The following is a 25,037-nucleotide window of genomic DNA, read 5'->3' on the forward strand; positions in this document are numbered from 1 at the left end:
GGTGCACAGAAGACTCATTGCTTTAATGAGCCCCACCTCTTCAATCCATTACTGCCATCTTTTACCAATACCGCTTTGTGTCAACAATCATTTGTGCTGCCAATAACATTTAAAGCTACTACCGTCCTAAAGTAATACAGACATGGCAAATTAAAATTTTATTTTGCTTTTTTACAGCCCTGTTTCTGCATAGCTATTACGGTACAGTTATAAAAAAACATTACTAATGTTAGCAGTTAAGGGATGTTACACTGAACAAACTGCCGTGTCTGTGGTGGATGTAAAAATGTAATGACTGAATTATAATGTAATCACTAGTCCTATTTCAATTAATCTAATTAGCATGGCCCCAATCCCAAAGAATGCAGTAGGCAGACTAATACAAAACAGTTATTATATAGTAATTTATTAATTTTGGCGAATGTCTTCTGAAGGGCAATGTACAGCTTTTACCAGAGCCATAGTACAATACTTTATAATTACAACATTTACAGGTGCAGTTCAGTTTGTCTTTTTACATCAAACAATGGACATGAGCTGTGAGCGGAACACAGAATGCATTTAACACTGGTACCGGAGACAAAGCAAAATACGTATAGGCCAATATTTAACTTGCTCATTGATTTGGCCTAAATGAAAGCATTTGTCTTAATCAGTCAGCGAGCTTCATGACACACACGACAGCTCATTGCGCTTTACAGCGGGACCGACAGGATTGCCAAATACAGTCAAGAAAAAGCTTTAAAAACTGACGCATGTTGTCGTCATTCACCTAAATATAAACACCACCATACACTCATGGTGCTATCCAATAGATATACTGCATGTTAACTGTCCTTTAACTGAAAAAAGCAGACTTTACACAGTGGGAACACGAAAAAAGTAGAATGAAACTCAAACTGATCTCAGCTTTCATTCACATGTGGAGCAAAAGCAGTTTGTATTCAAACTTTTCATTCAGACTCATTTGTATTCCACAACAGTCATCCTATAATAGAAAAGAGAAAATATGCAAATTTAGGAAGGTAGAGTGCTTCGAGATGGCAATTTGAAGGTTAAGATTGATTCAGGGAAAGGGAAAGAAACATTTTTGTAACACGAAATAAATGATAAAAGGTTACTGAAAAAGCCATAAGAAAAGGAACGCCTTAACTTCACAGTCTCAAGCACTCTTTCAACAGAATGGAGTTTGGAGTGAACAAAAGGAGAGTCCGCACAGCAGTGATTTTAATAGTACCAGGGGCAACGACTTATTACAAATCTTCAGCATTAGTAAAAAGTTGAACACTTGAATGTTGCCGTTAATCCCGTTATATTCTTTTGTAAAATCAACCTGCATCAGGGCTCTATTTATCTACTTCACCTCAAAGGCTTGATCAATTTTTGGTATTGTTCAAACTCACTTTTTTTCTTATTACCAAAAACAAATTACTGCATCTTAAAAAACCTAAAGTGAAAACCAGTTAATGTGAAATGAATTAGTTTGGATTTGATGAAGCATGTTCATGAATAATTTATAGAGACACTTCCAAATAATAAATAAACAAATGAATAAATAAATAAACAAGCAGGCAAGCAAACATCAACAAACACATTTTCCCCAGTTTTTTTTTTGTATAAATGTCTCTTGTAATCCAGTGTCCAATTCTGTGATATTCTTGAAAAATAGTCTGATACAAGTTATTTACCACACTGTTGTTTTCCAAAAGGATGTGGATAAGGAACAGCGTGAGGCTTCTGCAGTAGAACTGACACATGTGGCTTGCAGCTGTAGACAACTTTGCAATTGCTGCAGTCAAACTGGTCACCAAAGTTTGTGAATGAAAGTTTGGCAAAATATAGAGATTTGAATCCACCTAATAGTCTATTCATAAACAAGCTGTCAATGAACACATGGCAAATGTGCTCGCTCCTGGTCACTACCACATAGAAAGGTGTGTCCTCCTGTGCCATAAATTCTTCATTTGATTCTTTCTCAGTATTCAGTCATTATCCCTCCAGCGTTGAAAAAAATACATTGTTTTTTAACTCTTAAAACTAGCCTTTACTCTAAATGTTGCCTCCCAAAAGCCTTTTTAAGTTCTCTGATGTGCTTTAGCATCCATTGGGCATTTCAACACCCTTCTAGGGTTCTCATGGAAAAAGCATGACGGACTCTTCTGGCTCTGTTTCAGTGAGAACTGGAGGAAGAAACCAAAATGGTGGGAGGGTTGGGGTGGTGTAAAACGGTCTCAGTCCCGACACAGTGTTTCCTGCTGTGTCCGGATCACACAGTCTCCAAAGACCTGAAAGGCCTGAAAAGACCAGCGGTTCAGGCAGTTGGGCTAAAGCACGGTGGCGTTGTGGCCCTCCATCCTGGGCAGCCTGGGATCCTGTACTGTCCCCATGGTGACTAGCAGTGGGCGGCTGTCCTCAGAGATACCTGACCGACCCAGGGACCCTGAGGTGGGAATGGAGACTCCCCTCTGGTGGGCTGCTGAGGAGGGCATGGAAATGCCCTGCTGGGGTGCAGGAGTGGGGTTGGGGTTACCATGGGCGGCCTCCAGGGGCAGGCCCTGCTCCTGGTAGCCGTAGCCGATGTTCCCACAGGGGAAACGTCTCAGTCTGTAGAGGGGAACCGGGGGCAAGGCGGCTGAATCTAAAAGCAGAGGTGACTGGGCAGCAGGAGGTGGTGGTGGGGGTAACAGAGGTCTGCAAAGACCCTGCTGCTGCTGCTGATGGTGCAGCAGCTGGAGCTGGTGCTGGAACTGCTTGTGCTGGTGCTGAAGACCCAGCGCCCCAGCCATCTCCGCCACAGTCCGGCCCACATGCTCCTGGCCCTCCCCAGGCACCCTACCACTGCTCCCTCCTGCTCCCCCCACCCCTCCCTGTCTCTGCTGCTGCTGCTGCTTCCTCTGCTGCAGGAACCACGAGCCGTATGTTGGGTTCCAGAGACTGGTGCTCTTCCCGCCGTGGCCGTCCTTCTCCAGTGGGTGTCCCTGGGTGAACGCTAGGTTGATGTGGCCCCCCTCAAGGCTGGGCTGGGTGGTGGCATGAGGTCCCTTGGCAGTGAGTGTAGAGGTGGCTGTGGAGGTGACTGTGTTAGTGGTTGTCGTAGCGATGGAGGTCGGTGTGCGAGGCTGCTGGTGGAGGTATGGCTTGGGCTGGGCTAACGTCTGTGCATTGGCCTCTGATGCTGTGCTAGTCTCGACACTGTGCTCCCCACCTCTCCGGTTGTCCTCTGTAGGATAGGATAGGGGCGGCTGCGGAACCTCCCCATCAGGCACCTGGGCATTCACCAGTACGGTTGGAGCTGAGGGGTCGTCAGGGTGCATGGGTACACGCTCCTCCTCTTCCGGGATGGGTCCATACTCTATAGGCAGGGGCATGGTCACCACATCAGGGTCCTAAAATGGGTAGACCATCGAGAGATCAAAGTTATATTTTTCAGTGTTAGTATTGTCAATCATGTTAGGGAATAAATCAAATGTTTGATTTAAAAGACTGAAATCGCAAGAGCCACAAAAAAGTTGAATCTTGCACCATTTATAATTAAGCTGCAAGTATGAGGTGAGAAAATGTAGTCACCACTGTCTTCGGCTATAATGAAAACTTCCTTCTTTATCTAAATGTCGGTTCTATTTATGCTTGATCAAAGAAGGTTTCCTAAAGTAACAACCACCACTCTGTATCATGTTTAGGGTTGGGTACCGAACCCTGTACTGTTACCGGTACCGACCGAATCACGTCGGTATTACAGAGTATTGGTTCATGTAAAATCAAACGGTGTCAAATTTCGGTACCTGAGAGCGCGTATCTGTCCTCTCTGCATGTTGACAGAGAGCGGCGCTCCGACACACACACACACACACACACACACACACACACACACACACACACACACACACACACACACACACACACACACACACACACACACACACACACACACACACACACACACACACACACACACACACACACACACACACACACACACACACACACACACACACACACACACCAAATTGCTTTCTAATCTGTGGGAAACACTGATTTGTGTAATGACACTAACTACCAGAGGGGGGGAGACAGAAGTTCCACACTGCAGGTTTAAGTTTATCACTTTAAAAGCTCTGCAACGGGTGGATAAGCAGTCAGGCAGTGAAGCTAAAGCTAGCTCAATTAGCTACAGTGTCGAGTTGTCAACTATGTCATTAAGGGTTGTCAGACAAAAAATCCTTCACAGGTGGACACCTACAAAGCTGTTATTGATAAATGTAATCCCACTTTTAAAGTCATTATAATATAGGAAATATAAAGTATAATAAAGGCCAAATTATGTAATATATTTCACAATGTGAGCAAAATATAGTTTTTTCTTTGGAAAAATAAATGTAGTAATTTGATGTTGACTCTTCTATGGCTCTAGAAGATAACAAGGTTTTGATTATGCTTAATACAAACCTATCTTGTGTTATCCTTCATAGACAACCAATACAGGCTTGGAGTTTAATTTATAGAAAGGAATTCAAGCAATATTCATCTCTGTTCAGTTACCTGTAAGCAGTAGTCAATTCTCTCCAGGATAGTTGAGAAGTTAGGCCTGTCTTCAGGCTGATGCTGCCAACTCTGAGTCATTATACGGTACCTAAAGTTACACATGAATGGGTAGACACACACACACACACACAAGCTGAAATTATGTAGAGAAAACAGAGGCTGACCAGCAGCATTTCCCCCACAAATGCCAGATTGATCTGGCATTCGATCCAAAATATTCTTCATATTTGTCTCCCACCAGTTTGAGTGATTGTGTTAAATGGGTGATGCAGAGAAGAGGAGAAACTAACAGTGAAGTTAAATCCTGAGATATGGGTTTAATTGCCAAGATGATTTCAACTGTAGCTGCTTGCTTTCAGTAATCCGTGTACCCTGTTGTGTGACTGTTTCACTTCAAATGAATAGAACACCACAGGGCCATGTGTTTTTTTTCCAAAGACAAAAATAGAACCTTGCAAGGCAGGTTGCAATGTGTTAGGGTTAGTAATGAGTAGTAATCTGCAAAGCTGTGGCCAACAGATGTGAAGGAAAAAGCTGTGAAATCACAGAGAAGCCAAAGTGTGGCTCGAATATGTATATGAGAGAGAGAGAGAGAGAAAATGTGTGTGAGTGTGCATCTTCTAATATATGTATTATAATAGAGTTGGCATGAGAGGCGGTATCTGAAAAGTGAGTGAAAAATACAGCGTGATATGTAAATAGTTTTTAAGCTCTCTATCAGCAACCCATGACTTCTTCCAAATTGGGAGGCAAACATGAAAGAAAACTGTTTATGAGGTTTCCATATAGCACTGAGAGCCATCTCCCATAAAATGTTCTGACGCCTACTCGGTCACAACTCGTTTACGTGTCAATATCAGCGAATCATCAGAGCCTTTGATGCCTCTGTTTGTTTTTCAGTTTTTTTATGCTGCCTATGTGTATACTGTGTATGCATCAACAACTAAGCATCCTTCGGTTTTGTTTATGCTATAGAGAAACTTAATTAGACCTCATGGGATCACATTATTATTGTGTGGTCATAAGAAGCATATGAATGCATTCAGCATCTGTGTGTGGATCTGCACTTACACTGGCCCAGGGCAGTTTTTAGGTGGGTCCATTCTTCCACCATTGGTTACAAACTCCAACACTTCCTGGTTACTGCGACTTGGATATGGCATGTAGCCCAATGAGAAGATCTCCCACAGCAGAACCCCAAATGACCTGCAGATGATGAGAGGACAGATTATTTACAGGGAGAGAAAGACAGAGGGTGAGAGTAAGGACAATCAAGTCATAAATTATAAGCCTCATCAGAGCTGAAGCTGCAAAAGACGAGAGCAGAGGACAAGAATGAGTAGAGACAAGACAGGGAATTAAAAAAAATATGTGGCTCAGGATCAAAGACGTTTAAGGACACAGGAAGGTAAAAAAATAAATAAAAAAGACAGGTAGGGGGCAGGTAGGGACATCTCATGGTGAGGGGTTCTCACCATGTGTCTGTTTTGGATGTGAAGATGCCCTCCATGAAGGCTTCAGGTGGCATCCACTTCACTGGCAGCATGGCACGCCCACCCTTCCTGTAATAGCTTGCCCTACACACACACACACACACACACACACACACACGCGCGACACACGCGCCACACGACGCACCACACACACACACACACACACACACACACACACACACACACACACACACACACACACACACACACACACACATTGAATAGTAAAATACTTGATGTGGCTAATAATAAATATATTTTAGCCCACTAATAATTAAAAAGGGAACAATTGTAAAATGAAAACCAGCATCTGTAGTTTGCAGCACCATCACCATGGCAACACCACTGCCCTCAATAGCAGAGTGTAAAAAAAACAAAAACAGGAGACAAAAAATCTAATATCCAGCAATTAATTCACTGATAGTCCGTGGCTTTATCAGCACTCCGATCCAATCGTACTCTCAGCTTCCTAACACGTTGGTGTGAGAGAAATCCTTATCTTGCCGAGAGGGAAGAGGGAGATTTTTCGCCAAGCCGAGCCCTGTCTGAGCCATTTTTAAGGCTGTCTTGTGCTTGGCGTTGGCAGAGAAAATTATCTGATGTATCTGAATGCTGGTGCTGATGGAGGTCACTGCCTGGTTCATCTCACCCTGCTCTAGACACACAGCGAGGACAGACATGAACCGGGTGCTGCTTGGCTCCCCGTACATTAAGGCGTCCACACAGAAAAGTGGACACACATCAAGAGCAGAGTTAAGTGGTGTGTTTGGATGGGAAAAAGCATCATTTGGCATCGTTTGTTGTTGCAGAGGAGTAAATCTGTTTGCCCTAAGTGCTTTAGTCATAAAAATGACACTTTTTCCCCCTTAGCAGCTGTTTGTAAACATGGTAAGTGATTTATAATAAATAGGACTGCAATAGCAGGCTTGTGACTGGAAGGTTGCCAGTTCCAATCCCTGGGTCTTTTGGGAAAGTAAAGCAGTAGCAGTAACAGACTCTTTCTCTTCGCCCTCAAAAACTAAAAACTAGACAAGTAAGTGAAGCACCATCTTCTCTGCTGGAGCTGAAAATGGCTGCACAGGAAAGGATTGCAATTACAGTGGGCAGCTCCCAGGTGGGAATGTGAAGCGGGATGAGAAAAGAGCATTGTGTTGCTCAGTTGGCGATCCCTGGACAAATAAAAGCTAAAAACAAAAAATACAGAAAAGAAAAGAATAGCAAACACATCAAAAACGGAGTTGCAGAGGAGAAAACAGCTTGGATAAAATATGGGACAACAAGCAAAAAAAAGATAGTGGTTTTGGCAGCCTGAGCTCCTCAGATATGGCATCCAAAGCCTATGGGCTTGGGCTGCATGACCCATCACATATTTTGTGTTTTTAGGAGGATTTCAAGCTGATTTCAAGCTGTGCTCTCGCTCACCAGGGGCAAAAATGTCTGAACTACTTTTAAAAGCCAGAGCTACGCCTTAAAAGTAATCTGTAAAAGTGAAATCCAAAAATAATATGCAACTAGTGCCAGGAAGCTAAAACAGATGTAACCGAGCCTCAGTTTCTTAACTGAGCCAGGTTAAGAAGACAAAAGACAAAACAAAGCTTCATTTTGATATGTTTGTTACTTGCTTAAACCAGCTTTTTGGTGTGATATTTACTATCATGGAAAGTCAGGTTTGAAGGTCAAATAGAGAAGAAACAACTGCATTTTCCACAGTATCGACTCAAAGCAAATAAGAGCCAGCACTCATCATTTGGTCAAGGCTACAGTTGTGTGTCTTCAGGGGAGCAGTAAGCAGAGATTAATATAGATGATATGCTGTCAGATAATATGGCTAAAAGGGAAATATATACTTAGCTTAACTATTGGCATAAGAAGTTAGCCTTGAAAAAAAAATTACACATAATCAATGAAGACGAAAAAAACCATCACTAGTTGAGTGTTTGCTTGACAGAATAGCTAAGAACCCCTGCAGGGCAGTCACACAGATTCCCACCCAGTGCCCTAATCTATCACTTAGAATAACACAATCAATTCAGTGATGGGAATCCGTTACCTCCTCCATTTTTAGGCCTACAATTACAGGATTTAATCCTGCCACTATCTTCTTTACTGTGTTACTTTACCAGTATCCCTCTATTTTTTTTTAATCTAATAATCCCTCCTGTCTATCCCAATAAAATAAATAGTGGGCTATCCTCAAAAAGATGCCGTTAGATCAAACAGCTGTGGCAGTGTGCTCTCAATTGATCCTGCTTTTGTTGCTGTTAAAAGGCTGATTTCTGTGTTAAGGAGTCCACAAAAACCAGACTTCTTTGTTGTAATACATTTACAGCCGCCATCTTTTCTGACCTCTTCAAGTGAAACACATCTTTAAAAAAAAGATGACCATGACACATGAAACTTTTGTACATTGCTATTCATTCCGTTATCTGCCCATTAGAAAATACTGGGATATTTTGAAAAGATTGAGGGATGGTAAAATGGAGACCATAAGACTGATAATCCTCCTATCACTGGATCAATCTCTTATTTTTAGCATTGGGGTTTATGGACATATTCATTACTACTGCTAACAGCACCAACACAGACTGAAAGCTGAGCTGCAGATTAGGAAGGCTTAAATACAGTCCCAGGAAATCTATAGCACAAATGGAGGTGTTTTATATATGTGTGTGTCTTTTCCTGTGTGAGCAATTCAGTGTGCAGAAGGGAAGCTGGAAGATAGAGAGCATTAGAGGCAAAAACTAACAGTAAGCGACCGAGGTGTTGAGCAGACTGTGTTGAATGGAGAGGAAGATAGAAAAACATGCACTTGAAGACACAATGTGGAGCCTAATACTGTCTGTCTGTCTGTTCATTGAGTTGAATGTATTTGTTCTGCATTTACTGTGTGTGCACACCAGACATTAATAAATACAACCTAAAGTCATGCTATACATCATTGTTAATAGGTCCTATGAGAATATGGTCATTTGAGGCAAAATACCAATTCTTTTCTGAAAGTTAATTTCTCAGCAGCTGTTTACCTCGGGATGATTACTGACTGGAAACTTTTGTTTACCCAGCTTTTTATCTACCGCTGCATTACTGGTGTGCAAGCATGCGTGTTAGAGGAAGTCCATAGAATACCATGTGCAAGTATGCCTGTGGCTCTGCTCCCAGAATATAAAAAGCTGACATTAAGCCTTGTCCTGGTCCCTCACTGTGACGCGCATCCCCTGCGATGGCCTCAAAGAAACTCCTGTGTCCCTTGTCACATAGCAGGAGGGCCAAATCATGAAACAGCAAAAATAACACACCGACGGCATAGCGCACAATACAACCATCCCTCCCTCTGAAAATAATAACAATGATAATAAAAAAAGTCCCGGCACCACGGCTCCAGGCTGAGAGATAAAAACAAAATCACATCGAGGCACCTGCAAAACTGACATCGGCAATTAAATCAAGCGCTCCTAATGCGGCTCCCCAGGGGTATTGTGCAACAGTCTTTTCCGGATGCTCTGAGAGTGACTTTGCTCTCGTGTGACTTTCCATCGGATAATTCGAAAGTGCTGCGTTGATATGGCTGAATGCTGTGACATATTTCCCTTACTCTATTTTCTTACCAGATGAAAGGCTTGGGAGATTTCCCTGCTGGATTGTGCATTCATTTAAACGGTGTCACGTGAAATTGTGGTAGCTATATTAAAAAGTTTCAGCTAAGAATAATGAGGTGCCGTTGGGGCTACAGATTAGCTGATGTAGATTAACGGAAGGCATCGGTATGACAGTGTGATGATGAATAAAAGCACTTTCACAGCTGTGATTCAGCAGTTTAAAAGTCTATATATATATATATATATAGTAAGTTTTATGTCCATGCCATTCAAATATATTGCACACTGCATGCTCATGTTAATCAGACTAGCCAGTTGTCTTTATACCAAATAATACAACAGGGAATAAAGTGAAAAAGATCTAACATTGTCTCCGGCACTGAGTCCAGCTTTCTCTTTCTCAGTGTCCTCTGGTTGGAGAATTGTCCATTGTGAGCCACGTCTAAGACGATTTTCTGTCATGACAGACACTAGAGTTTTTTAACATCTGAATACCCAGAATGTCACACTCAAAACTATTGGGGTTGGTCTTAGTTAAGGTGAAACTGTTCAGAAAACAACAACAGTAGTTATTTGTTCAAACGGCTTAAGACGAGCTATGTTGATGTTCAGTGCCAAAGCAGAAAATGTGAAGGGAGACTGTTACTGGACACTTTCACTTTCCATCTCACCACAGCAGTCACCATTTGTTTCCTGTGACCAATAAGGAGATCTTCTCATAACTTTAACCAAACACACACACTTCTGACCTCAGCCAAACTACATCCAGGAGTGATGCTGGCGTTCTCAGAGGTGCAACAGACTTAACCAGAGAGGGCAGTGAAAGCCTGCGATTAGGTTACACTTTAACCATAAGATTGCCAGGTTAGATAATACTCGTGGGTGTTAATTAATGTGTGTTTTTTGTATGCATTGATTAATAATTGTTGGTTAGGAAGGCTGGGATAGTTCTCTCTGTTGCGGCCAAACATTGTAATGGCAATGCTGCATTTTCACAAAGATATCTTCCTTAGTGCAGCAATAAGGCTCATTAGGTGTTGATACAGTATATCTCTGCAACACAATAATAATACTATTCCTCAATAATAATACTATTCCTGGGTATTCAGTGTAAATGTTGAACACAACTGATTTGATTCTGATACCTTTACTATAAGGTTTGAATACAACTGCCATTGTTCAGCCCATAGAACTGGTTTTCTAGTGCATGCTCACTCTATGTTCCCCCACATATTTGTTTTTACGAATATTCATGCCTTCTTTTTCTTATTTCTGTTACTTGGTCTCCACCCCCTTTAGAACTTATTTAGATTCAAGTTCAACTGAGCCTGGTCTTGATTTTGAGCCAGCCAAGTTGGTCATACATCAGTCAGTCAACTGTACCTGTAAATGTCTCGAGCCATTCCAAAGTCTCCAATCTTGGCCACACGGCCTGGTCCTTTGCAGGTCAGTAGGCAATTCCGAGCTGCAATGTCCCTGAAAGATGAAAACAACACATCGGTCAGGTCACTGCATGTACTTACTGCTTGGATTGACACCATTTATGTAAATCAACATTACACTGAACATAATATACAGTAAACTTCGCATGCAGCTGAACTTTGTCATAGCTGCAGGAATATGAAATGCCAAGGTAGTTGCTTCAGATCTGTCTGCTGAGAATAGAAGTGATATTTGACAAAGTTTCATACTATAAACAAACAAAATTCGGTAAAGCAAGTCATTTGGCACTTTTTAAAAGCCATTCTATTAAGCTGGAGTACGTAAAGGACTTCCTGTATTAATACGTATATTTTGTATGTATTAGCCTATTTGGTTTACGCCTGAAAGTAACACGTTTTTCCCTTTTTCCTGTTGTTATATGTCTCAGGAAACAGGAAATAGTTTAGATGTGTATTCTAAGGATTAAACCCTAGAACATTGTATATAAGAGTTACTGAACATGACATTCATGTCTCTTGACTAGTTTCATATCTTTGCATCTATAAGAGAGCTCCATGTGTGAAACTCCTACAGACCCCTGTGGGATCTGAAGTTCAGTGTAACAACCAAGTTGCACTGGGCAAGCTGGTAAAGTGTATAGATTCCTACAGTGCCTTTATAGCTCTGCCCACATGGTGCATTCAGAGGAAAAATTGGAATGTTCCACAGTATTTGCAGGCAGAGTGTGTTAGAGAAAGTTCATAACAACCATATATGGACTGTAGTGGGGTTGGTTATTCTTTGAGAAAAATGCAGTAGTTCCCACAGGATTTTCTGCTCCTGTCTGGGGAAAAGAAAATAGAGTACACACACTGTACTCTGCTCCCCAAGCATCAAACGTTGTGAGCACATTGCTCCTCATCACACTAAAGACAAGTGTGCACTCTGGACAATAAAAACCCCAAATATAACATTAAAATAACATAAAGTGACACTGTGCTTAAAACTAGATCATGAGATAGGGGCAAGGCTGGAAATGAAAAACTAAAGTCTGAATGTGTGTAAACAGCAACACATTGTTTTGATTTTTAGCCTCCACACTCTGATGAACTGGGGATGTGAAACGACACAACGAGGATAAAGTAAAAGTTAAGACTGATTCAAACTGAGAGCTTTCTAAGGCAGGGAATACACGATGCATGGTTGCCCCACTTCAATGTGCCAGAAGTGTTTGGAACTATTCAACTTGTAATATTAAAGTACTACTCCAAGTTTGATATTAAATAATTTAGTATGAAATAAAGTCAACATTGTGTCTAGGGCATCCATTTGCTTCTCAGTTTGAATCAAATTTAGACAAAATCAGTTAAATGAGTAAACTGAGTTATCAAACCAGCTACAGAGAGTTTCCTAAATTGTGGTATCACACCACAACACTTTCTATTCAAGAAGTGAATGAATTAATCTATTTGGGGGCATCTCAAAAAATCTAAATCATTTCTATCATGGTATGACTACAATCAGCATACTTTAACAAGTTCCGTTCTCATGAGGTGCTATTGGTAAATCCAAGAAGTCCTTAAGTTAAATGGCTTAAAAGAATCCATGCAAATGATTTGCTTTTGCTTGTAGGCAACAACGAGAAATGCAGCAGTAGCTGTCACAGACTACTGGCTGAGGGCTTAAGGGAAGGACACAGTGCTATTGTACATGCAGCGCAGTAATGTGAGAGCAGGCTGTTATTAACTGGCTTCATACTGTAGACCTTATTTACAGCAAATCTTAACTGCAGCAGCTTAAAGACCCATTTTACTGCAGCACTTAAAGAACTATCTCTGTTATTAGTCTATTTTAACACCTGAGGTTGCAGTAAACTACCCGACTCTCCTCAGCACAGCGTTTCTTTTCAGGTGGCTACAATTCCAATGTGAGTAAAAAGCTTGTTGTTAAATACAGTAATGTAAGATTAACATTACTTGATCCACTGGCCAGAAAAAAACGGATGAATACCACCACAGAAAAGCATAGAAACTCAAAAAAGCCAGAGTACATTCTTCATTAAAGCTGTGATTTAACATGTTGAAGAACACCACAGCTCATCATTCAACCCTGTAATACCTGAAAAAAAGCTGCATTTTCTGAGTAGCGGCTACTTTTCCACCCTACCTCATTCAGCTGCCCTTTACTCAACCTAGAGTAAAAACACCTCCATAAAAATTGAAATTAGCCTCAAGGACAGTGTTAGGATGAATTTTAATACAGGTTTGAAGGCAGAAAAACAGGCTGTGTAGAAGCTCATGAGCCTCTGGAGAAGAGTCAGCCATTAGATGGATTGATGGGGCTTTACTGTACGTTGGGGCAAACAAGGTTTAATAGGCCTCGTTTGTCATTGGCCAATTCCTAGGAAGTCAAAGAGAGACATGAAGGAAGAGGGATGCACTGTAATTGTCTTGATGTAATTGTGAGAGCAATTTTGACCTGATCCTTTTTTGACATGTACTTGACTTTCCTCACAGACATCCATGAAGGGGATCTTTGCAAGACAGATTCAAAAGAAGGATTTCTTTAGTCACATCCTCCGGTTCACCAACCGCTGTGAATATGGATACAGAAGGGCATTTGTGCCTTGGATACAGACCGTAAAAAGGCAAGCCGGCTACCCCATCTGGCTGCTCTGATGCTAAACCCGTCACTTGTCCTTTCTGCTATCATAAGAAAAAAAAAAAAAAAAAGGCATGCAGAGTCCATATGTTACGCTTGGACAAATGCAGTCAGTTAATAATTCTGAGTAGAAGTCGGCAAATAAATGTGGACTGTCAGTTTGTTCCATTGCACATTTGCAATCCATATGTTTATGCATAACCATATGTATTGCATATTGTTTGTTTTCCTCTGTTTCGCTAATCTGTTTAGGTAGGATGAATATAGTGCAGCAGAATATAATACATCCTTTCATGTGCTGTATTCGTTTATGCCAACACACTGGTGGTTTTGCATATGCAAAAATATATGATCATCTGGTGAAGTACCTGTGTATAAATTGGTTCTCCTCCAGATACTGGCAGCCCTTGGCGATGTCTCTGGCCACATTGAGAAGGTCCACCATGGTCAGGCTGGACGGGTGCTCCTAATCAAACAGAGAAATACCCAGAATGCAATATTAATGAATATATCAGAGGCAGATTTGGAAAAAGCCTGAGGTAGTACCCATTGTGGTTGGAAAGAAAAACATGTAGATGAAAGTCTGACTGATCTAACTTGGATCATAGTGTGTTCAAGAACAGCAGTTGTAGCTTAAAGTGTTAAAAAAAGAAAAGCACTAGTCAGGCACTTGAGCGTGATACAGCAGCGTGTCTCACCAGCCGGGGTCTGGTCTCCCTCAGGAAAGACTTGAGGTCTCCTCCGGTCATCAGCTCCAGCAAGATGAACCTGGGCATGGCCTGCAGACTGACCCCAATACAACGCACAATGTTCTGGTGGCTGAACTTACTGCAGGGACAGAAACACAGCATGGGAAATGTGTATTATTAAATGGCTTTATTTTTTAATTTAGTCAATTGTCCAAGTGGCTCATACCTGATGATTAGAGCCTCCATGAGGAAGTCCAATTCGTCTTGCTCAGAGCAAACCTCAGGAAGGGTCTATTTTAAATTAAAATTAAAATAAATGAATTGTTATACGTTTGATATAAAGTAGTTATAATATTTATTTTTACTATTCTTAGTATTAAAGTGGATGATGTGTTATTAGTTTAGAAGCCCCTATAGAAGTCTGACCTTTAAAAAACACTGGGTGAGAACTTACCTTCACTGCCACCTGCAGTGGACTCGGTTCACCCGGTATTCCCACTGCCAGCCCTTCATAGACTTCACCGAAAGCACCATGACCCAGACCCCTGAAGGCACACAAACGCATTTATTATTTACAATTACATTTATATTTTAGACATTAAGCTGAAACTTTCACACAGGGGGGACATCCAATACCTGAGATATCTAGACTGAAGACATTAGAAGCAGCCAGCAGTAGAACAATAAACCCTCTGTGTCTAAAGAATGATCACCTATGGAGCTAAGTACTAAAGAAATGAGATGCTACTGTAGTCAGTTTTTTTTTCAGCCCACAAATGCAAATAACTGTCTCCGTGTGACATCCTGCTGCAAATATCAAAGTGGTGTACTTTGACACAAAATTATAGTTTAGATTTTGCAGCATCCTTTCAGCAAATGCATAGATTCATGACTTAAATCTAGATGGTGGAATATATTCATGGGTCCACAAAAAAATAATGACTCACAAAGATTAAGAACCAGAATGATAAACTGGTGAACTATAAACACATGAAAGATTTATTCAAAATTGAGCCCTGCAAAAAAATTATTTCCCACAGTACACCCACTGAGACCTCCCACTTTATTATTTCAGGCTTTATTTAAACTGCTACTTTTCACACCGTGCTGTATTTATGAGTCCAGCCCATTTTAACAGTTTGTACAAGTGGACTTTCATTAGTTACAGAACTGCTTTATATGTCATGTATGCTCAGATACTGTTATCCTTGAGTCAGACATTTCACATCTCACCACAGATGTAGACAGGTGTATTCAACTCATACTGAATTTGTTCATGATGAGATCAAAATGTCCCAAGTAACAAGAATGTTGGTTGTGGACCTTGGATCCAGGCTCTTTTACCTGGTGAGGGAGATATTGCGGCGCGGTACTTCCTTCAGGTCGTTGACCGACGCCGTTTTGCCGGCGAAGCAGTAGTTGGGGTTGTAGTCGGTCATGATGGTGGATGCCCGCAGCTTACTGAGCTTGCAGTCTGGACTCTGCAGCTCCAGCTGAATAGACTGCAGCTCTGTGTGTTTACGTCGGTACACTGGTGAGATGAAAATGAAAGTTTCATTCCACTACTGAGGTATCCACAATTTAAAAAGCGAACAAAACCTTGGACCCATCTTCTTGTCGATAATTACTGCTGTCAGCCAAAGCATACCAAATGGAAAGTGTCTACAGTTATTATTTCTCTAAAGAACTTAAAAAAAAAAAAAAAATCCTTTGTGTCTGTGAAATATTGGTTCCTCTCTATCTGATGCCAGATTTGTTTTTCTAAAATATTTAGATACATAATGTTTCAGAATGATGTGTACATGTTAGACACAATCACACATGTATGGCAAGAGAATGCACAAAACCAAGACAGCTTATTCCCTTCATATTGCAAATAAATGCATTTCACTGCATAGGACACTTGCCTTTTCTCTTTTTCACACAAACACAAAACCACATACTTTATAGTTCTCAAAGCCTCGACCTGAGCTGGGAACACATTAGTTGCGGGGAGAATTGTTTATGTGTGTATGCTTATGTGTGTGTAAGGGAGTTATTTATTTACCAAGTGCTTTCTAATGTACGAGTGCTGTCAGCCGCCAGCTAAGCATTCATCCATCATTAGCACATTTCATTCATCACAGAGGTAGTCCCACACCCCTTCAGCTCCCGCCGTGTCTGCAAGAGTGTAGGTGGGAATCTGGATGTCTCAGAGTGTGAGAGTGAGCGTGGGTATGTGTGGAGGAGATGATGGCTCAATGAGTGCATTTGTCTGGCTGTAATAGCCTGAAAGCAGTCAAGCAGACGGATGTCTGCACTGGCCGCGAGGTTCACTTCCCACTCTGACAACAACCTGCTAAGGGCCGTCTGAGAGGGACCGGGACAGACACTGGAGAACTGTGTGTGTGTGAGAAAGAGAAAGAAAGAGAGAGAGAGAGAGAGAGAGAGAGAGAGAGAGAGAGGGTTGTGTCTATTGTGCAAACAGAAGACAAAAGCAGAAAATACAAAAACTAGTGTAATGTGAACCTCTCAGGCATTAAGCAGCACAGTTTGGCTCTTTAGTTTCAGTAACAACTAGTTCGCTTTCTCCATGTTTATTTTGGTAGTTGTCAACTTCATTGTGTTAAGTTACTGCATGTTATATGTGTTTGTTCTCCTGAGCCAGTTACTCTCAGTGGATACTTATGACCATTTGTCACAATTTGCATATGTATTTGAGTTGTAAACACAAAGTAAGTGATATTCACCTCCAATCTCCAATTGTTTAATCTCAGTAATTGTTAGTGATCTGAAGCCGTAAAACTATCAAGTATACAAGAAAAAAAAAAAGATTTCAGTAGAAAAAAAGAAATAGTTTATACAACAGAACACATTTTTCTTTTTTTCACGTTTTGTGAGATTGATTTTAAAATTTTGGAAGTTTAACCTCAGCTCTTATAATAAGTCTATAATAAACTGTGTAGCTAAAATAGACATAGAGACAAAACCCTTAAGGACAAAATGCCATTACAACATAAAAACATGCATTATTATATCAGGCTTTCAATCTAGATTCCTGGCTTCAAAATTGTAGTTTTTACTATTTTCCACCAGATTGAGCCATTTTCTCATGTTTGCCCTATGGGGAAAATATGTGCCATTTTCCCGGTTTCTACCAGGGGCATTGCTGCTGTATTATGGAGCACTGTTGATGCAGTGCATCAAAATCAATGCCTGCAACAGTGGCATTATGTATAAACTAGCATTTAATGTGTTGGAATTCTGAAAATGAATGAATATTTGGTAGTTATGATCAGGATTGAAGTTGGTTAAAAGATTTAACTCAGTGAAATTGGTAAAATAATATTAATATATAATTTTTTTTTTTATACAGACATTTTTGTCCTCTAAGGACATCAGATCAACTTTTACAGTGAGGTACAATGGTTAATTCGCACCAATTGTGATTTAACTATCCTTAAACCCTATTCGCACAGGATTGGTATCATGTTGTCAATGTTCAAATTTTTACTTGACAAATTACAGACCGATTATGACCAATTTGAACAGGATTAAGGTCACAGACAACCTCCGTAATTATTACAAATGACTAGAAGTCACCAGGTAATACTAATCCAGTGCGAATAATAATTTACTGACTTACTTATCATGACTCCTGACACAGCCAGCAGCAGGGCGGCGATGAGGGCCGAGGTGCCCACAGACAGACCCAGTGCCAGGTTGGGGAGAGACGGCTGGGGAGGTAGCAGGGACACCTCTGCAAGACAAGGGGAAACAACAGCGTTGCACAGTTGTTATCTTCCCCAGAGGAGTATTAACATTCACTTCGCCACTCTGATCCCCCACTTAATTAATGATGTGAAAGCGATGACACAACAGAGCTTAGGAGCAGCGACGACCGGTGCATGTCAATTCCCTTTTCAATGGCAAGGGAAGATCTCATTTCACTTGTCTAAGCTGAGGAACAAATCTGCACACCGAGAGAGACCATATTGAGATGGTGACCTTTTATGACCTAGCATCATAGAATTATCTACTGCTTGTCATTACGGAGAGCAGATTTGCAAATCATAGGGCAAGGAGACACTCTAGGTCATTAAGATAGCATTGAAATGGTAATAGCCCTGTTATTTTGCTTCAAATTATAAAGTGACATCCTGCCATATTAATTCATTTCAGATCTACATTCATATACTCATGATTCATCTGAGATTACTAATCATTATTAAGGAGGAAATTCTAGGTCCAGAGGAGGTTGTCTACATTCCTTTGTTGCAGTTTAACTCAAGAAGAAGACACGGCACACGTGAAAACTGATTTTTAGACAAGGTTGACTTAATCTATTGCCAGTCACAAGAATTTAGGATGATTCAGAATCCATTGTACAATATCACTACATGAGTATACAGGTTAAGTATTTTAACCTACGTCCTTGACATGATAGGATAAAGAGCTTTTATCTGACTGTGGCACAGAGATAAATCACAGAGCAGGACTCAACCAGCTGACATTGCAATAGGTATATTCATTTTCATTAACAGGTTAGGTTATCCTACAGATTGATTATTATTATGAATGATTAAGGACCTATTAAAAAAAAGCATTTCCTTAGATAAAGATTCAATAAAGTACAGAGCCTCCCAGGCTTAATTACATCTGCAGATTAATTCATTATCCATTCACTGAGTCACAGTCTATTACAGGTACAATTACATTCAGCTTAACTCATTTTGGATTAATGTCATATACTTGTGTGGAGAAAACGACTAAGGTTCTTCATTACAGATTGTAAAGTATGTGTGTGCATGTACAGTACTATACGTCAGACCTGTAGCGTTGATGCAGGACACCCGGTCTGGTGCCAGGATCAGGTCATCATCACAGTAGCAGACGATACTGTCCTTGGTCTCGTGGCATTCGCCGCTCTCACAGTGGCTGCAGTTCTGCACTGGACTGATGATCACCTCACCATCCCCCTCCATAGCTTCACACACACACACACACACACACACACACACACACACACACACACACACACACACACACACACACACAATGAACAGAGTTTTGATTTGATCTCCAGGATGTTAAAATGTACACATGTAATTTACTAGAAATAAACTTAATTAATGAATGCACGAGGATGGCTTTTCTAGGTTTAATTCTCACCAGCATAATCACCAAGTTTACAGCCAGTTACATGAACCATATAGTAGATCAGTGGTTCTCAACTAAGAGATTCACAAGACAATTTCTGGGGGTTGCCAGATGGTTGTGGAGAAAACAATACACTAAATTAACATTTTTAACTGGGCAATGGGTTTTACATTAGATCACCTCTACCAGTGATACAATTTGCCTTAGATTTTATTTGAGTGCGTTTGTGAGAGTCAAAGTGTGCATGGACATGACTGACAAACAGAACCCTGAGCTCCCAACAAGCTTTGGAAATATCAGCTGGACTTTCTGTAATATAGAATTACATTCATAGCCAAAAACATTGTGGAATATCCACAGTGTGTTATTTGTTCAGAAGTGCTTGCCCATGAAAGCTTAAAACCAATTAAAAGAGACACAACAAACCCTTACACTGCCCAGACATAATCAGCGGTAAAACTGCTCTGTGCTGGCTGTGCCATTGTTTTCCAATGGGGAGAGCAGTAGCACACCACTAAGAGGAATTGCAACCAAGCACTGCGCTCAAAGTTCAAATTATTTTAACTATGACCTCAGTTGCCACCGACCTTTCAAATCTCAACCAACGACAGTGTTTCCCATACATTGATATATTTGTGGTGGCCCACCACACAATCAATGTTGACCACCATACTGCCGTATTCTCTCTCTCTCTCTCTCTCACAAACACAACAGACCCGACTGTGAATAGCTCCTACGTGCAGATTCATTAATGCCATTGATTATTCTACACACTCCAATACAGTAATGTAGATGGCGGTATGAACCTTAAACCTTATTTATTCAAATTAACACACTTAACACACACACGCTTTTTCCATCCGGAGTTTAATGGTTAGCTGAGAGAAAACCGCGAGAAACCGCTGCTGTTGGACGCAGAGCTCTCTGTCCGCAGGAGCTCCGACTGCTGTCTGTCTGCACGGTGGGCTACGCTGTCCTCTTAATCTATCAGTATTAAATTGAGACAGTTTCATAACCTGTAAAAATGAAAACGTGGCGTTAAGTCCTTTTTTCCGTGTTTTAGTACAGTTCATTTTAAAGGTGCTCTAAGCGATGTCACGCATTTTTTAGGCTACACAATTTTTTGTCACATACAGCAAACATCTCCTCACTATCCGCTAGCTGCCTGTCCCCTGAACACACTGTAAAAAGCCGCGGTCTCTGTAGATAGCCCAGGCTCCACAAATGGCAACAAAAACAAACTCCGCCAACCTGCATCACGAAACATAACAAACAGTGTTCCAGCCTATAACCGACAAGAAGGATTTGGGGTGGGGATTGGGGGGTTAGTGCGTGGAAGCACGGAAGGGAGGGGAAGGGATGAGGAGGAGGGAGGGGCAAGCTAGCCCTCGTTTTGTTTGACAATACTTTGAACGTCAACAAGTAACGTCACCCAACATCGCTTAGAGCACCTTTAACACAGGTGATGCGAGCCATATGGGAGTAGCCTACGCATGAAACTCAAAGTTTTGAATGCTTTAGCGGCATTGACTTGACCCCCCCCCAGAATAAGTTGCAGAGACGTCGTCTCGCTCCACCTCTCTGCTGAGTAACACGATCAGTTAAACTGTATTTCACACTATGATGGTTATGAATCCGCGGTTCACATGCCTGCATGTTATTAGTAATGTAAGACGCCCAACGTTAGCTAGTAAGGATATAACATTAGCACATGTTATCAGCTGCGTTGTCGAGGCTACCATGCTGTAACGTTAACATTACCTGCTAGTCAATATCGACTTATGTGTAAAAGACACAAAACAATCCCCTCTAGGGTAATTTGGTAAATTGCAAACATTTTGTTTTCAATTTTGTTCAAGTGCTCAACAAGTTAACAACATATACAGTAACATTTAAGTTTGTATTTTTTTGTCTTGCATGCAGAAGGTCACAATGAGGTGAAGAGCTATCTTTTGTTTCGTCAAAGAGCAAATTTATGTTTTTTTCTTTTGTTTGTTGAAACATTACATTGTGTGCTGTAACTGCCCCTGTACCCTTATAGCCTTGAGGATGGGATTGTGGGTAGATTGTCTATTTAAGCTGTTATACAAAGTTGCCAAAAATATTTGCAGTACAATTAATATAAGAATTCTGCACCTCTTTCCGTGCGTGGACCCCCCACCCCTGAGTCAGCTACCACCACAAATAGAATCTAATTCTGTGGGAAACACTGAATGAGATAACAGCTGTATGTAACATAGCTAGAAGCAATGATGACGTATACCTGCGCTGTGCTTTGCCTCTGCATGCACCTGATTTAACCATACTCATTTCACCATGCCTTGTAGTTTAGCTGTGTGGCTTGCAGTAATTATATGCCAAAATATTTAGACACCAAAAAGCATTAAACCCCTTGCCAACATACAGTGCATCTACCGGTATATGTGGGGCTGAAATGTAATTACAGAGTTTGATCGTGACAACCACACTATTAAATCAACAACACACATCTCTTACCTTACAACCTTGCACTTCTCTGATGTGAAAAGTAAGAAAATCCAGTATGATTATCAGGTGTGTGTCTTGAATAAATGTTATCAAATAGAGGTTTGGTGGCAAATGGGTGGAGGTGTTTGAAAACCCCTGGTTTACAGCACAGTCAAGAAATGTTATCCTGGAAGTTTTATATATATGGGAAATGTTGTTATTACTATAGATGTGAGGACTGAACTTTAGTTTATCTGGTCAATTATATGAAAAATTAATGAGGATTACTGCAGTGGTCATCCAGTTTTTGTGAACATAAAAATCCAAAGCCTTAAACCTGTAAACCAACAATGGTTTACCAGTGTAATACCCAGCCAGTACAAACTATAAGAGCTGAATCGAGCCAGTGTATGTCATTGTGTTGCGTGGGGGGCCGAGAGCTTGCATATTTTCATTCCAGCCTACTCTTACCTTAAACCAAATTAATTTACTGATTCAAACTGAAGGTGTGTTAATCAGTGAAACGATCTGCTGTGGTCTTGGCTGGAAGAAAACCTGCAGACTCTCTGCCCTCCACGACACAACGGCTCATACCACCATAAATTGTTTTAGAAACATTTTTACAACATCCATTACTTCATTTAGATCTAAAAATAACTAATTTTCTTAATTGTAAACTACAGCAAGCACGGACAAATCAGTCCAACATGAATTAATTATGGGCTGTCCGTGAAAGCTTGTACTGTTTGGTAAGCAAAGCAAATGCATTCATCTGCAGAATCTATTTTCTCTCATCATTCTGTTATCAGCTTTAAGTACAAATACATAAATCTAGCCCCAAAAAACATTGAAAGGTTTCAAAGGAAGAATACTAATATCTCGAGTACAGATGTTGACTGCATACTAAAGGGTGGGTGTGATTCTCTTTTTTGAACACTCCTACTGGAGTGAGGAAGGTGAGGAGGTCTTCTCTATTACATTTAATAAATATTTCTTAATGATATTATTCAACACTGAAACAGTTTCTCCACTATCAAAGCTAGACAAGTATACCTATACAGATACATACTTTTCCTCCCCTAAGCTTTTTAAATAATGATTTGCTTGAATTGACTTTTTATTTTCTCTTTCATATACAGTAGGTGGAGTAAGATTATTGAAGCTCTCCTGACCCTTTAATGACATGAATATTTCCTTATGTGCCTACCACCACCTACGGCAGTGGCAGTACGATTGGATGACTGTGTAGTCCTATGTGTGTTCTTCCTTCTGACTGGTTTTGAAGCAGCCTATGTTCAGTGGATTAGGGCACACTGTTGCATTCCGGTTGCCTATGTCAACATTAATGGTATGATTTTTGATCCTCTTTTAGGTCTTTCAATGCACACGGCAGGGTTGTTCAGCATCACCTGCTGTTTTCATTTCAGCTCGAGAACCTACCTGTGCAGTTCAAGCTGAGGAAGAAATTACTGGTGTAGCCATTTGTGATTACAAATTCAAACCACAAATGCCCTTAACCCCTATGCATCGCTAAGGACATTTCGATAATTTTGGCTGTGTTAATGCATAAAGAACCAGTCAAAGGTTTGGACACACTTTTCCAACTAATTAAAACATTTAACACTGTGAAAGTGGAAAATAATATTAATTCGTCATGATTTTATAGCAGTTTTAGGAAGGGAGCATTTTGTCCTCTAAGGCAGTGGTTCTCAAATGTTTTTCAATAATATACACCCTTTGATATATTTTCATAAGAGACACTGCTCTAAAGTAAAAAGTGTTTTTTTTTATCGGACACTGCACAAAATGTAGCAAAATCAGTGTTGTTGCTAATCATTGACAAATCCCAGACTGTGGGGGAAAAAAGAAAATTCCCTCTGGCATTTACAATAAATGGCATTAGAACTATTTGGTAGTAATGATCAGGACTGAAGTTGGTTCAAAGAATTAACTCAGTGAAAAGTGGGAAATTATATTTCAGTATATTATATTACAGTTTTTGAAGTGGACATTTTTGTCCTATAAGGACAGAACAACTGTTTTAAAAGGGATGCACAAGGGTTGAACCTGTACACCTTTACACAGGTGATTTTTTTAAATTATCAAATTAAAGATTTTACTTCTTAGTATTCTACCCTGCATGTTATGATAATGATTCTGGCCATCGGGTAATTTACAGGTTATAAATCATGTCACTTTCTCTCTCTTTTCATGCATACATTTCTCCAATGCTAGTTTCAGGCAGTAAACAATTTCATAAAGCCTTAAACACTGCGGACTATACATTTATTTATTCTAATGTTAATCTTTATTATCTGTCATATAATTTGTCATTTTCTTTGTCATGAGGCTACAAAAATGGGGACACTATGTACAGTAATTGGGAGTTGATGCTGGACAAAGAACATAAGTTTATTGCTTGGCCAGCACTACAGTTTTATCTTGAGACAACATCTTAACATTAGCGATCTTCTTAGCGATTGCATTTCCTTCCTTAATTAAAAACACAACAGTGTTTTAACCATCTGGGACCAAAATAGAGAGGAACAATGTGTACTTTAATAAATTAAAAAGTCTGTGTAGTTTGAAACTAAAAAGTTCAGTTTTATTCACAGCTGAAATTCCCTCTGAAGTCTTTTTCCTTCAGAGGAAATTAAGTGAGTTTGCTGACAAATTGAAGAGTGTGAATGTTGGAAGGAGCGCAGCCTCACCAGACAGCATCACCCCTATTAAAGCTCAATGGGAGAGAGATACTCTCAAAGTGCGTACTTTGCTACAGCCAAATGGAAGAAGCACTTCAATTTCTATTTCCCATTTTCCTATTTCTCTCTATAGCTGAGTGAAGAGGGAATCTGAGATGATGTATGGATGGACATTGCTGCAGCTGAATTTTTCAGTCAGATTGTGTTTTTAGTGCCTGTCATGTAAATGTAAATAGAGCAGAGAAGGGTCAACAGGTGCACACTAGATGGATTTACTGAGCAGTTCTTTCCATCTGGAGGCGTTTTAATCAAATAATCGGGGTGTAT

General features: G+C 40.5%; 1 protein-coding gene across 2 annotated transcripts in view; it reads right to left on the reverse strand.

Annotated features, from left to right (window-relative positions):
- Nucleotides 1–389: 389 nt before the first annotated feature.
- The window catches only part of alk (ALK receptor tyrosine kinase), a 396,857-nt gene continuing 372,209 nt past the window's right edge, over nt 390–25,037 (reverse strand). For both annotated transcript variants that reach the window (XM_039787011.1, XM_039787012.1), the window contains exons 18-29: nt 19,214–19,369; nt 18,029–18,142; nt 15,748–15,934; nt 14,858–14,948; nt 14,630–14,694; nt 14,413–14,542; nt 14,083–14,180; nt 11,015–11,107; nt 6,018–6,119; nt 5,614–5,748; nt 4,540–4,630; nt 390–3,386 (exon numbers count right to left, since the gene is read on the reverse strand). In XM_039787011.1, the coding sequence (XP_039642945.1) occupies nt 2,325–3,386; nt 4,540–4,630; nt 5,614–5,748; nt 6,018–6,119; nt 11,015–11,107; nt 14,083–14,180; nt 14,413–14,542; nt 14,630–14,694; nt 14,858–14,948; nt 15,748–15,934; nt 18,029–18,142; nt 19,214–19,369 (2,324 nt within the window). In that variant the 3' untranslated portion in view covers nt 390–2,324. The remainder of the gene's footprint in view (nt 3,387–4,539; nt 4,631–5,613; nt 5,749–6,017; nt 6,120–11,014; nt 11,108–14,082; nt 14,181–14,412; nt 14,543–14,629; nt 14,695–14,857; nt 14,949–15,747; nt 15,935–18,028; nt 18,143–19,213; nt 19,370–25,037) is intronic.

This window comes from Perca fluviatilis, chromosome 20 (assembly GCF_010015445.1).
Source record: "Perca fluviatilis chromosome 20, GENO_Pfluv_1.0, whole genome shotgun sequence".
Classification (NCBI taxonomy): domain Eukaryota; kingdom Metazoa; phylum Chordata; class Actinopteri; order Perciformes; family Percidae; genus Perca; species Perca fluviatilis.